The sequence below is a fragment of the Scophthalmus maximus genome, chromosome 20 (assembly GCF_022379125.1).
Source record: "Scophthalmus maximus strain ysfricsl-2021 chromosome 20, ASM2237912v1, whole genome shotgun sequence".
NCBI lineage: Eukaryota > Metazoa > Chordata > Actinopteri > Pleuronectiformes > Scophthalmidae > Scophthalmus > Scophthalmus maximus.
In genome coordinates, this window is record NC_061534.1 from 8,929,681 (window position 1) to 8,943,273 (window position 13,593).

General features: G+C 39.6%; 2 protein-coding genes across 3 annotated transcripts in view; one reads left to right on the top strand and one right to left on the bottom strand.

Annotated features, from left to right (window-relative positions):
* The window catches only part of gdnfa (glial cell derived neurotrophic factor a), a 38,315-nt gene that overhangs the window by 21,986 nt on the left and 2,736 nt on the right, over positions 1–13,593 (bottom strand). For both annotated transcript variants that reach the window (XM_035607784.2, XM_035607786.2), the window contains exon 2: positions 11,243–11,354. In XM_035607784.2, coding sequence (XP_035463677.2) covers positions 11,243–11,324 — 82 coding nt within the window. In that variant the 5' untranslated portion in view covers positions 11,325–11,354. The remainder of the gene's footprint in view (positions 1–11,242; positions 11,355–13,593) is intronic.
* On the top strand, positions 1,716–11,673 carry opn4xa (opsin 4xa). Its single transcript, XM_035607782.2, has 10 exons — positions 1,716–1,950; positions 4,225–4,360; positions 8,360–8,493; positions 8,771–8,974; positions 9,079–9,250; positions 9,520–9,681; positions 10,363–10,470; positions 10,549–10,723; positions 11,280–11,428; positions 11,533–11,673. The coding sequence occupies exons 2-10, from the start codon at positions 4,227–4,229 to the stop codon at positions 11,537–11,539; spliced, it is 1,245 nt and encodes a 414-aa protein (XP_035463675.2). The 5' UTR covers positions 1,716–1,950; positions 4,225–4,226; the 3' UTR covers positions 11,540–11,673.

Below are 13,593 nucleotides of genomic sequence, written 5' to 3' on the forward strand. Positions count from 1 at the left end.
TTAAATATTTTATGTTGGAGACAAATTAGTCATCTGTGCCCCCGCCTTTCTCTCATGCTGGTGGCCCCATAGATCCGCTGAAAATATTATTCTGTGGACCATTGCTATCTTTAAACCCCTTAGGGGCAGACTAATTCTCCGCAATGAGCTCTTATCTTCTCTTTTCTTTTTTTGTACTGAAGTGTGTTTGGATTTGTCATTTTCGCACCTCACAAGCAGTGACTGAGGTGACAGACCATTTTGACACTAATTGGATGGTTGATTGTTGTGGTGGGGTCACCGCAGGCAACAGAAGCAAGCGCGTCTCATCCACTCTTCCAGCCTGGTTAAAACAGCTGATATAAGCGCATGGCCACCTCGGCTCTCGTGGAGCCGCCAAGGTTTTCATCAACCAACGTAATTGTGATGCGCCATTGGCTCCTTCTGGTCGACACAAGGACACACGCACATCCTCCACTCTCTATCTGCACTGTGTTTCTCCAGGCTCCAGGCCTTAATTAGGTAGCTGCAATAACATGAAATTACAAAAAAATCTAGAATGGGCTTCAGTTTTGTTGGACTGCACTGGATTGCACTGACTGTAAAAATGCATTTTCCCGTGGATGCTTCACTTGGAAGCATTTCAGGTTTTCTTATCGGATGAATTACACAGAGCTACTGAAAGCTCTCATTGTCTGATCTACATACAGAATACAGTTATGCCCTTGTTGTACCCATGATGCTAAATGCTCGTCCATTGTTGTCTGTCCCAAAAAAACAACAACAACCCCAACAAAACTACAGATGACCTAGAAAACAAATGAAATGAAATTTAAAAAGCCAACAAACAACTGATATCCTGTTTGTCAGATTCATTATTGCCTTTGGAAACTGTCGATAGGTCTGTTTGCCTCGGATGTGCAGTGACCCATAAGTGCAAAGGATTATCCTCCTCTTGCTAGATGGTGTCCAGGCTGAATCTTCCCGGAGAAAGCCCATTTTATACGTTTTGAACGCACACAGCTCGGCCAGGTAACACTGAGGCCAGATTACAGCGGAGAAAAAAGAGAAATGCCAGGGGCAAGAGGAGGTGCTGCAGCAGCTGCTGCCTGCTCAGTTGTGCATGAGATGATAAACATTGAGAGGCTTTTAGTGCTCTCCTCTCGATTCCCCTCACACACGGATGAGCAGGAACAAGTCTGATACTATGTAAAAGGTTTGGTGCTTTTGAAAAACCACTGGACTTCTATCCGCAAATCTCAGAGCACCCAGCGGAATGCAGCGGAGGCTGGGCTGTCGCTTTCTCACACCTCACATGGAATCAGCAAACGACATCCGGCGCTGACGTAGGCTGCAATTGTGCCACTGGCAATGGGTAATTTACTCAGAAATTAATGCTTAGAATTAATTGCTTTGCAGAATGTATTATTTGCCTTGATTCAATAGGGCAAGCTGCGATTTGCTTTTTCCTTAAGAGTTACAGGAATTTGGATTTTACAAGTTATTACCTAAAATGTTTTTAATGTAATCAAACCACTTTCCCACACACACACACACAGACACACACACGCGCACACGCACACGCACACGCACACGCACACACACACACACACACACACGCTCGATCGATGCACTGTGCCATACGAGAGCTGTGTGTGATGGGTGGCCAGCAGGGGGCGGGTCAATGTGCTGCTGCTCGCTTGCTTCTATCCGTCATGTATTGTCATCGTCTCTCAAGCGCCGATAGCAGGAGCTTACTACTGCTGCTGAGCATGAGAGAATCTCCCTCTGACTTGGGAATTGGAGAAGCAGTGATCAATCTTACCTAGTTCAAACTGTGAGCGTGTGGGATTTTTCACCAGTTTCAACAAGCTGTGCTGCCTCAGTGTCTCTGAACATCTTTTACCACTTCACTTTACAAACACAGACGTGCCCTGCAGAGGAAACAGGGGGCATCACTCTCTGGATAAGGTAAAGTAACACTTTATTAGTAGACTGACTTCAAGTTATACACACTGACGGTTAGTGTGACTTGATGGAAACTCTCTTTCTGCATATTTGCTTTGTACAATCATATGAAATCGATAAGGATGTATGTAAGTGAGAGTATTCAAGAATGTATTTAATCGCATAATTATGTCTGATGTTACTTTAAACTAAGAGTTTGCAAAGACATCCAGTTTCTATATTCTTGCAAAAACGTTTTTTTTGGTTCAGCCTGCGTTTTGTACGAGTTTCATGTTTGTATTTTTGATAGCGGGACATTCCTTCCTAAATTTAATGCAAAACAATGGACCACTTCCAGTGAAACACACATTCAGAACACGCTCTGTGTAATGCATTCCAGTATATTTGTCAAGGTGGTGTCTTTTAAAAATCTACCAAAAAATTGTCCAGTTTCTTAAATTTAAGATGTTTTGAACGCTTTTTTTTTATTAATTAAAATAATCCACATGTAGTAGATTATTTATCCTAAACTTCATATAAGCACATTTTTTGAATGAACTTAATCATATCTAGTGCACAAGCCCCAGTTGTGAAATGTTCATAAAAGACAGTGCAGGGCACATGACGCCTTCAGTGTCACAGCTTGTCTTGACATGTGTTTGATTTAGGTGACTTTGACTGATCATACGAGACAATGCTCTGATGCCTGATGAGGGGAAGTAGGAGGTGATGGATTGTTCCTCTGATGCACAAGGCTTCACTGAGCACAGCAAGAGCTCCCTGTGTCGACCTGAAACACTCCATGTCCATGAGTTCTTCACACATTGTGCTGTGATATATGTGCATATGCATATGCATTTATTTTTTATAATACAAAAGCAAATGCTGCACTTGATCAATGATGCAAAAACACTAGAAAGACAACAACATATTTGGCACATGCTTTGTCATGTACATTCATCATGAGTCAGATTCACTTCTGCTCCGCTGGAAGATGTACTTTATAATCACTCATCCTAATTTTATAACAGGCTATCCTGTGACAGCAGCGGCCATGACATGTTTCCATTCGTGTACATAGAAATTATTGACGTGATACACGACATATGCTTTACGGCCTCTTCTGAAATTGAGGTGACACAGCATTGTGCTGCACTGACACCTAACTCCAGTCTCGTATAGTGCAGAGACAAACAGGAAGTAGGTTTACAAAGGATAAATGCCATTAATAATTTGTGACTTAATGTGCCCTGCTGATTCCATCACATTAACAAAACATAAAAAACCTCTTCAATCAATCCTAATCACTGCCGTTGCAGAGCAGAGGCCACATGGAAGAGCAAAGTCCAGACAGCCATTTTCATTATCAAAAATGCATTGACGTAATCACCTCATTGTTAAATAAATATTTAATAACACAGCAATCATTGGGCATTAGTGGCCATTTAAACACCTACTGGGGCACCTCAAGACAGCTTGCCTGCCCTCCATTTGAGATCCAAATTGAAGTTTTTTATAAAAAAATATTCTGTCATTTATTGACTATCCTAAGAATTACTCCATCAACACTCTCCAAGCAGGTCAGCTCAAAAACAAAGAGTGAGGGTCTCTTCGCTGACCAAAAAGGACATGGCAGCGTCACTGCTCTTCAACTCTTATCATGATTAATACACTATAGACAAACGTTTGTAAGGGTTGATAATAGATATTAAAAGGCACTGACTGTCATAAACCTTCTGATTCTATAACGTTGAAAACACGTCATTAATTTACATGGAACTGCAGGAAAATGTGAAATGGTTCTAAATCAGTCATGTCAGTGAATTTCAATCTCAAAAGATGACCAGACAACCAAATTATTCCTCAAATCTTACAGACATGCCAAACAGTGCCCCCCCTAAAACCAAACACATCCTGTTTGAAATCCCAATAGAGTTCACAGCTGAGTTTCAAAACATCAAATGTGAGCTGGCAGGAAATGTAGGGATTTTCCTTAGATTTCCAAAAGGGAAATTTGCATATATTCAAAATGCCAGCATTGAACTGGTTAATTTCTAAAGCATAAAAACAAACAAAGACAAACAAACAAAAACAACAACAATGCATGTGATCAAAGACCGATGTAAAATGTACAATTCTGATGTAATGCAAAAACTTTAACATAGTTAAATGTTAAAATGAATTCACATGACATGACGGGATGGTAAATAGAGAGAGGAAGCCTGGGTTTGGATGAAAATCACTTGGACGCACTGAAAAGCCTCAGTTGCTGACATCTGCGTGTGTTTATTGTCACAGAAATGGATTTGGATCGTGGATTCTATCGGCAGGTGGATGTCAAGGACCAAGCTCATTACATTGTTGCCTTCTTTGTCTTGGTGATTGGGACAGTGGGCGTTACTGGGAATGCCTTGGTCATGTACGCCTTTTTCTGGTAAGTGATTTGACTTATGAAGGAGATGATGGTTGGTAAATTTGCTTGTCTGCATTTGTCAACATTATTCAGTCAGTGGCAAGTTAATCGCATATCCTATTTTTATCATTAAAAAAAAATCCTTGTTAAGCTAAAAAAACAAATGGAACAAATTTCAGGCAAAGAACATATAAACCATGAGGACAGGCAGAGTTGATTAGGAGTTATTTTCCAAGTTTACTAGTCCACCCAACTAAAATTAGGACAAATTGTTTTTTCCTCACAGGAGTTGAGGGTTAAGGACAGAGGATGTTGCACCATGTACAGAATTTTAAGCCCTATGAGGCAAATTGTGATATGTGAATATGGACCATACAAATACAATTTGATTTGTAATTAATTTTTAACTCCTAATTTACATAAATTCCTGAAAATGCTAAATGAAGTAATCACACAAAAATAATTCTCCTCTATTTGACAATGTAATGATCCTCACTTAGCCTTTCATGAGATCCTGGGAAGTCCCCCAGTAGGCACAGTTGGACCGTGGGAGCACAGTGCTCTACTGTTCAAGTTCTACTGGAAATCAAATGCAAGCGAACAAACACAAGCTGTTTCCCTGAGCACGGTTTTTGTTTATCGGTCAACAATCATTTAACAGCCCCTTTGGGAGCACATTACAATTAAAAATAGTACCTACGAGATATGACTGCACTGGGACATGCAATCGATTCAATCTAATTGAATATAGGAATCTATTAAATAGCATTACTACTAAACTTAGTACAGTGCACTCAGCAATGTCTGTGGATTGGACAGATTCAGAGCTGAATGGGGAAACAGTTTGCTCTTGCATTACGAAGTATAGATGTCACAAGCACAGGCAGGACGAGCTTCACGACGAGCTTCACAGGAGCCTGCAGGCATTCAATACCACCAAGCAGCTTAGTGATTTTCTAACTTTGCTGGATAAATCAATGAATTAATTCAATAATTCAGACAGCTACTTGCTTATATACATACAGTAAACGCTGTGCCACTACCTAAGATCACATAAAGGGGCGAGCTTATTAACAATTTGCTCATAGGGATATGAAGCCCCCCCATATATCTTATTTGTAAATGTTATGACTTTCAGTGTATCATGATGCAGTCATTTATATTTCCTGCCTTTCATACTTGGTATGAAAACCTGAAGAAGAGAGCTGCCTGCTGCGTGTGTGATGATGCAATGTAGCATCTGACTTATTTTTCTGACATTGCTGGGAGCAACAGTTGTGTCTCTTCACAGACACGCGTGGTTCAGCACAGCAGGAAAAAAACATTTAACTGTTGGAATAATTCAAGCATCCCGAGTGCATTCTTTCTAGCAAAATAATTTTGGCAAATTTTTTCACCAACTAAATTATGAATCTAAAATTTAAAAAAATTATTTTCACAATGAAATTGAAATAACACATGCGCTTGCGCACACGCGCACACACACACACACACAAACACACACCTGTGTATATTTGTTACCCACAGTACAAACACTATAGCCACTCTTGGGTATAAAGTATGCCACTAAATGCAGTTAAGAACCAAGTGTTAGATCCCATCCTGGGTCTGACATGTTTTCTGCATTAAGGTCGCCCCAGTGATACAGAGCTACGGTTCTCGAATCAATCGCCTGCGTGTTAACACACAAATACACTCAACTAATCTGTCTGTGCAGTGTTTACTCTTTTTGGTCTTTTTACAGTCAGCTGGAAAACCAGCAAAGACAATCCCCAAAGGCTGTCAGTGATAAATGGAGCTAATGCAACGATTCCAGTGCATATTCAAGTAAATAGTCTTTATCCTTGTAATCAATTAGATTTGACTAAATGTTCATCTGACATTCGTATCCCTGTACTGCCTGTACCTTTAACGTTGCAGTGAGTGAGTGAGTATGGTAAAATGCTCAGTGACACAGATAACACGACACTGCACAGATGAAAAACATCAAACGTTGCTATTTATATATATATATATACACATATATATATATTCTGAAGCCTGTATTTAGAAAAGTTAGAACAAGATTTAGGTGCACATCACTAGTTCATGAGAGACGACACCACACACTGCCAGCTCTCTGTATAATCCAGCGCTGTGTCTGCGACTTGTTTTAATGCAGCAAAGGCTTCAAATATGATTTGCAATTCTGAGGTGTGTGCAGTGAGCTGTGGCATGCTAACAGAGGGTTATCAAGTACACACACACACATAACCTGCATTACAACGCGGCCATCTGTGCCCACCTGCAGTCTCAGAGTAAAAACAAATAAAAAAACCAACTGCTAACATCTGCTGTGGACCCTGCATGGACCACGGGTTAGTTTCAGGCTCATTGCTGTTAACACTTGTACATTCATGCATCACAGGTTTTCATTAAATGAGACCATGAAAACAGCAACAGGTCCAGGTTGTCCTGAGCGCCAACGCAGCTAGTTTATTGCTAACTAATGGCTGAGGGCCATTTTGAAGGAGCAATGGATCAATGAACAAACGTGTCCCACTAAATGAGGTACTGACGTCAGACAATGCAACCAGATTCACAGCTTAGCTACAGGAACAATTAGTTTGCAGGTTAAAAAAGACCTCACATCAAGCACAAAAAGTTAGGCATTTAATGTCATGTTGCATCGCAATTCCTCCTTTCCTGAATTCAATCGCCCTATCAGGAGTCACTAAGGGAATATCCCATCAACGCTCAGTATTTGGATATTCTCTAAGCATTTGCCTCATGTTCTCCTTTTGTCTTCCCGACAATGCCTCTAAATTCAAAGGTCATTTTTAATTGGATTCAACATCTCGTTGAGGAAGACTTGGCTTCGACTGGTTTTTCCTCATTACAGCTGCTAACATCACAGAAAGCAAATGGCTGTGACTGCCTTCACTGACAGTTGCAGTTTATAGACACAAAGGTCCATAAGATAATCCATTTGTATTGAATTTGCATTTCTCTGTTTTATGTGTACAGGACAGCAATGTGTTGCAACATTGAGTGACCACATTAGAATAATAATGTGATTGAATGTAAGTGTTAGAATGTTTCATCATTATTGATTTCCAGCTCCATGAAAAGAGAGGTGGGCTTGGATGGATTTTGTATTGGCCAGGGTATGAACATCTGTCTATAGACCACTCAGGGGCAAATACAATATTTTATAAACTTGGAAAGCAAGGCAAAGACACACACACACACACACAAAACAATCCTTGGATAAATGTAGCCTCTTACTATGAAACCTAACTCTTAACAGTTACGTGTCAAGGAACAGGACCCAAATGCAGAGTGCAATCTAATAATCATTTTAATAAATTGAAAAGAAAACAAACTTACGATGTCAAAAGTAAGGGGGGGGGGGGGGCAAAAATCAACATACAAACTGACAAAGACAAAGGGAAGCCCAGAGACTAATTAGACACAAGGCGGACAATTGAACACAGGCAGAACACATCAGGAAAGGGTGCAGACAATCACAGGGGCAGGAGACAGGAAAAGTAGTGAACAGACAAGTGATGGGGAAACAGGAAGGGTCATTACTTCAAAATTGAACAGGAACCAACAACAAGGGATCAAAAAACTATGAGAAACAGTACACTTGAATTTTTGTAGGCCCATATGGTTCCGATGTGGTGTCACACATTACAGAAACGAGTTGCCACAACTGGTGAAAATACTTGTGGCAAAATCCATTGATGTCTGCAATTCAAAGTGAAGAGAATGTATATTGGTATCTGGATGATTTCTAAATAAACGAAACAATCTAAAATGTGTAAGTGTTCCAAAAGTCGGTGAATGTATTACACAAAGAATATTTTAAACTGTTTGTTCATGAAAAGAAAGTTGAAACATGGCCTCTCAACATGATAACAGTGATTTGTTGTGTTCATTTAATCAATTCTGCCAACTTATTCTGTATGACAATGTGAATGTCAACAACATCAAATTGCCTTGTGGGCTCCTGAGCACAATTGCCATATGTTTCAGTAACAAGAATCTACGGACGCCCCCCAACTTTTTCATCATGAATCTGGCAGTCAGTGACTTCCTCATGGCAACTACACAGTCACCCATCTTCTTTGTCAACTCACTTTACAAAGGGTGGATTTTTGGTGAAACAGGTATTTTTTTTTTTCATTTATGTTTTTGGGCTGTATATTTGGGTCATTAAATTTAATGTAGCTTTTACTATACAATATTTTGTGTCTGCATATGTGTCCGTGGATGCTGCTAATGTGTTTAGTCATGTATATAAAAATGCAGGAAACATCAATATAATATTTAGTCATATCATATTAAAATTAAGTCACACCCAACCTGGTGCAATTATGTTACTTGCCTCATGTAATTTATAGTCTTCTAATAAGGGTGACAAACTTTCTTTCTTTTCCTCCACAGGATGTAAAATGTACGCCTTCTGCGGAGCTTTATTTGGAATCACCTCCATGATAAACCTTCTAGCAATCTCTATAGACCGCTATATTGTCATAACCAAGCCACTACAGTCCATACGATGGACCTCAAGGAGACGCACTTGCCTCTTTATTGCCCTGGTGTGGTTATACTCATTAGCTTGGAGCCTCGCGCCACTTTTGGGGTGGAGTAAGTCATTTAGCCTCCTTACACTTTATGTGCAACTATCACATTGTTATACTTTGAGTCCACAAAACACTTCCCTCTCATCTGACAGTCATTTTTTTCTCCAGGTTCGTATATTCCCGAGGGCCTGATGACCTCATGCACTTGGGACTACGTGACATCTACTCCAGCCAATAAAAGTTATACTTTGATGTTATGCTGCTTTGTATTCTTCATCCCTCTGGGAATTATATCTTACTGTTATCTGTCCATGTTCCTGGCAATCCGCCAAGCAAGCAGGTGAATGAAATAGCATAGGTGAATATGCATAACTTACATTCTTTGAATATAATTGAATTTCATTTAAAAACTGTGTAAAACACCATCATACTATTGAAGTAAATAGCTCCCCCCTACCTATACGTTTTTACTTTGAAAATGTGTTTCTGAAGAGGTTGAGAGAATTGGATTTCCTGTGATAAAGCCTGTTAATAGTGATGTGATAGTACGCAGGTTATATCTTATTTTATACTTATATATAGATATATATCTTATATATATCCTAACAGAGATGTGGAGAAGTTGGGGTCTCAGGTGAGGAAGTCAACCCTGATCCAGCAGCAGTCCATCAAGACTGAATGGAAGCTGGCCAAGATTGCCTTTGTGGTCATCATAGTGTTTGTGCTTTCCTGGTCGCCCTATGCATGTGTCACCCTCATCGCCTGGGCTGGGTAAATATACAGTATGAGAAGAGCCCTGTATGATCCCTTGATGTTTTTCAATAGCATTGATTGTGTGCAGACAGCTTTGTATACCCTTGCATACAGCATAAAACATATAGGATGCTTGCTTGCACTCAGCAATTCATTTCTTCAACCATGACCCACATTCCACCCCTTGTATAATATATATGGCATGATGAAATTGTTATGCAGGTCACACTGTAGAGGTCGACGATAGTGGATTTTAGAAGACAGGTCAGGACAAAGCCTATAGTTATTAAAAAAAACATTAATAATGCCATACTCATAATCTCAGAATCAAGCTGTTTTATATATAATGAACATTCATTTGAATTTAAATTATGGCAGGTACACAATGACACACAATATATACATATATTTTTTTCAAGATTTATCCTTACTTTATTTTAAATATAACTAAATGATGAACTAGAATAGAAACAGCAAGAGTAATTCATGGTTAGGAAACCTCTGGATTGACTTTGTTTGGAGCCTCCATGGGGATGTCCCCCATGGCGCCATTATTGGAGCCAAGGTCTGCCAACACTGACAGTATTGTAAATGTCCTATCAATCGCCCAAGCCAATGAATAGGTCGACCCCTATCACACTATAATACCAGTATCATCAGTGGTGATGTGTTGAACAGTTTCATCTTTTCAACTTTTAGATATGGACACATCCTCAATCCCTACTCCAAAGCTGTCCCTGCTGTTATTGCCAAGGCATCGGCCATCTACAACCCCTTTATCTATGCCATCATTCATGCCAAATACAGGTGAGTGCAGTGGTCCAACTAATTGCTGTTTTAACCTTGAAAAAGATAAAGATCTTTATTCAGTTTTTTTCTCAACAGGGACACCCTTGCAGAAAAAGTTCCCTGTCTACACTTCTTAGACCAGTCCTCCAGGAGGGACTGCATATCAGTGTCACAGAGCGAGTCCTCTTTCAGGGACTCAATGCTGAGCAGACAGTCATCAGTCTCCAAAACCAAATTTCACAGAGTTTCCTCCATGTCAACGACGGACACAGTGAGTTTGGGTTCTGCAACAGGCTTTAATATAGTAGAGACAAACACAAGTCAAGCAGCACCACCAATGGTGGGCTTGAAAAAAGAAGAAGAAATCTATGAATTGTGAAGATTTAAGTAGAGGTTTTTCACGTGTTAGTTTTGGTATAGTGACAGAGCTGTCTGTGTCATTTCGATTTTAATTATTTTCTTTGCATAGGGACTCCATAAATGCACACCATTAACTTTGTTGCAGTATTTCTCACCCAAGATTTTTAAGAAGCCCTCACAGAAGCTGCAGGTTAATAATTCAAATGCAATATAGCAATGGCAGAGGTTCAAACGTGGAATAACTGAATTCACTGTGCCTATTACTAGACGTGTCAAAACATTGGAAACAACAAATAATTACTATGATGACCAAAAGTTTCAGTTGTTTTTCTGAACCAGAAAATGTACAAAATAATAATTAACAATTTTTCCTATTGTTAGTAGTTGTACCACAGCAATTATCAATGAGTATACAGTCACTTTTCCTTACCTTTATATACATATTTCCATGTGCATGACTCTTGTAGCAGGTTTGGAGTGATGTGGAGCTGGACCCTATCGACCAGAGCCATTGTTTGAGGTCAAGCTGTTCTCTTGGTGCTCTGGGGAACAAAGAGTACAAGTCATTGGCAAAACTGACCAATCAAAAAGGAAGCCAAAGCCAGGAACAAGTAAGGTCGGTGCACATCATTGTACCACCTAGAACAATTATGTGTTCACTAAAAGACCTGTGCCGTGATTATTACATTTGTGCTCTATTTGTTCGATCTATATATACAGTTCCTGACTTCAATCCCAGAGAGAGGCCCGCTGAACAGATGCTACCACAACCTATCACCTGAATCCGTCAACGTGGTAATTCCCTCAGCCCAGGGGAGGAAAAGGGAGGAAAGCCATGAGAGCTGGGGGAATAAAAGGAACCATGAAGATGAGCAAGAGAAAGAGGGTGAACAAGAACAGAGAGACTCACAAAAAGTACAGACGGAGGAGGAGTGGCAATTCCTCATCCAGTCAAGACTCTCTAGATAATAATCTGTGAGCACTCCCATGCCATCATCAGATTCAGTCCAAAGAAAGCGGACCACACAGAGCAGAGAGAACTGTTGTTCCATTTACAGCTTCTGGACTGTTTGGCTCAACTATTTAACTTTGTGCAAAGATTTCTCTGCCTGACACCAGGAAGCTAAATGTTGAATATGTTTATTTATCTACGTGGCTATGTGTTACTGTAACACAGCAGGGTAAACACGTTCGTTTTTTGTCCAAGAATGTAAAGGTGAGATTTTTAAGCAGCTGCTAACACTTTAATTCCAACTGCTTGACCATGCAATGCAACCAAATACATTTGTCTTCTGGATTTAACAACTGTCTAACTACATACAGGACTAATTATATTGTAATTATGATGCTGTATAAAAGTGTTTATCATGTTTTGCAAGTTGCTGACATAATGTGTTGTATCATGACTTTGGACAATTTAGAAATTATGCATCTTACAATCCAAAAATTCGTATTAATTGGAGCAATTTTGGGAAGAATCCTCTTACATTTCTTTTATAAAGATTTTTGCTAACCAAAGTGTGTGAACATGTCGGTAACCAAATGTCGCCATGATAATCATGATAATCAATACTAATTTTCCAGTGCTGCTTGTTCTCAGGAAAAAAAGTGGCACAACAGCAATCACTGGAAGTTTGTTCATTTAACATCTTTAAATACCCCCGTTTGTGTTAGGGGAAATAATCCTTTCATGAGGTTCTGAACAAATCTTCTTACAAAACAACCATTTCTGAGAAATGTGTCTTTACAACTTGCTGTAGCCACGAAAACCAGTTTCTTCTGTACCACATTCTTGTCAATTTACCAGTAATGATATGATCATCAACCTACACATAATAAACTTTGATATGAGGTGCCATGCATTATCTTAACGGAATCTGTGCATGTTTCTTACATTCATTATATAACCGGCATTATCAACCAGGCTCTATAGTATTAGTATAAATGAATTACCAAATGCGAGAGCCTGTCAAACAAATATGGCATGTTGCTATAACTATTTGCAAATCCCCTCACAAGTTCTGTGAAGAGCTGGACTGATTTTCTTCAAATTCTTTTTTAACCACCAAATTCCACTTATTTCCATTGGTTGTCAGCAGTTTTGCAGACATAATTGGAACGGCATAGTAAACAGAGATGAAGATAGAGGGGAGGAGGAGAAGGGGACGGCATCCTGCACTAACCAGGACACTTCAGATATAATGCATGTGCTGTGTTCATCTGAGACACCATGATCACAGAAGTGCATAATTATATGGATCTGATGAAAATATAACTCTATGAGCAGGGGGGTCGCGGCGTCATTTCCCCTTTTTACTAGAATGCCCATGTAATCACACGGTACAGTTGCCGAGGGCATTTATCTCGAGACACTTTAAATGTGTTCTTCCTTCAGATTCAAACACCCAGAAAGGCTTTTTGAACTCTCTTTGAACATTCATTCCAGGTTTTCTTGAGCGGTTTGCTTATCCAGTTATGTAAAGATGAACCAAAGGTACTGTATGTGCTGCAGCCGTACATAAAAGACTAACACACTTCAGTGGTTCAATAGCATATAGCACAGGGGGATTTTGCTGCTGGTATTCCCATCTGTCTGTATCCATATATTGACATGTGCTGACCTATAAAGCACAGTACAAATATCTAACAGCATCTGGCTCCAGCGACTTTGAACAGTAAGAGGCAATTTTTCTGCATGTAACATGCAGTGGATCAATTAGTGTCTGTTTAACAAAGTTGCTTATCACAGTCCAAAAAAAAAAAATGGATGCACTTCAAGAG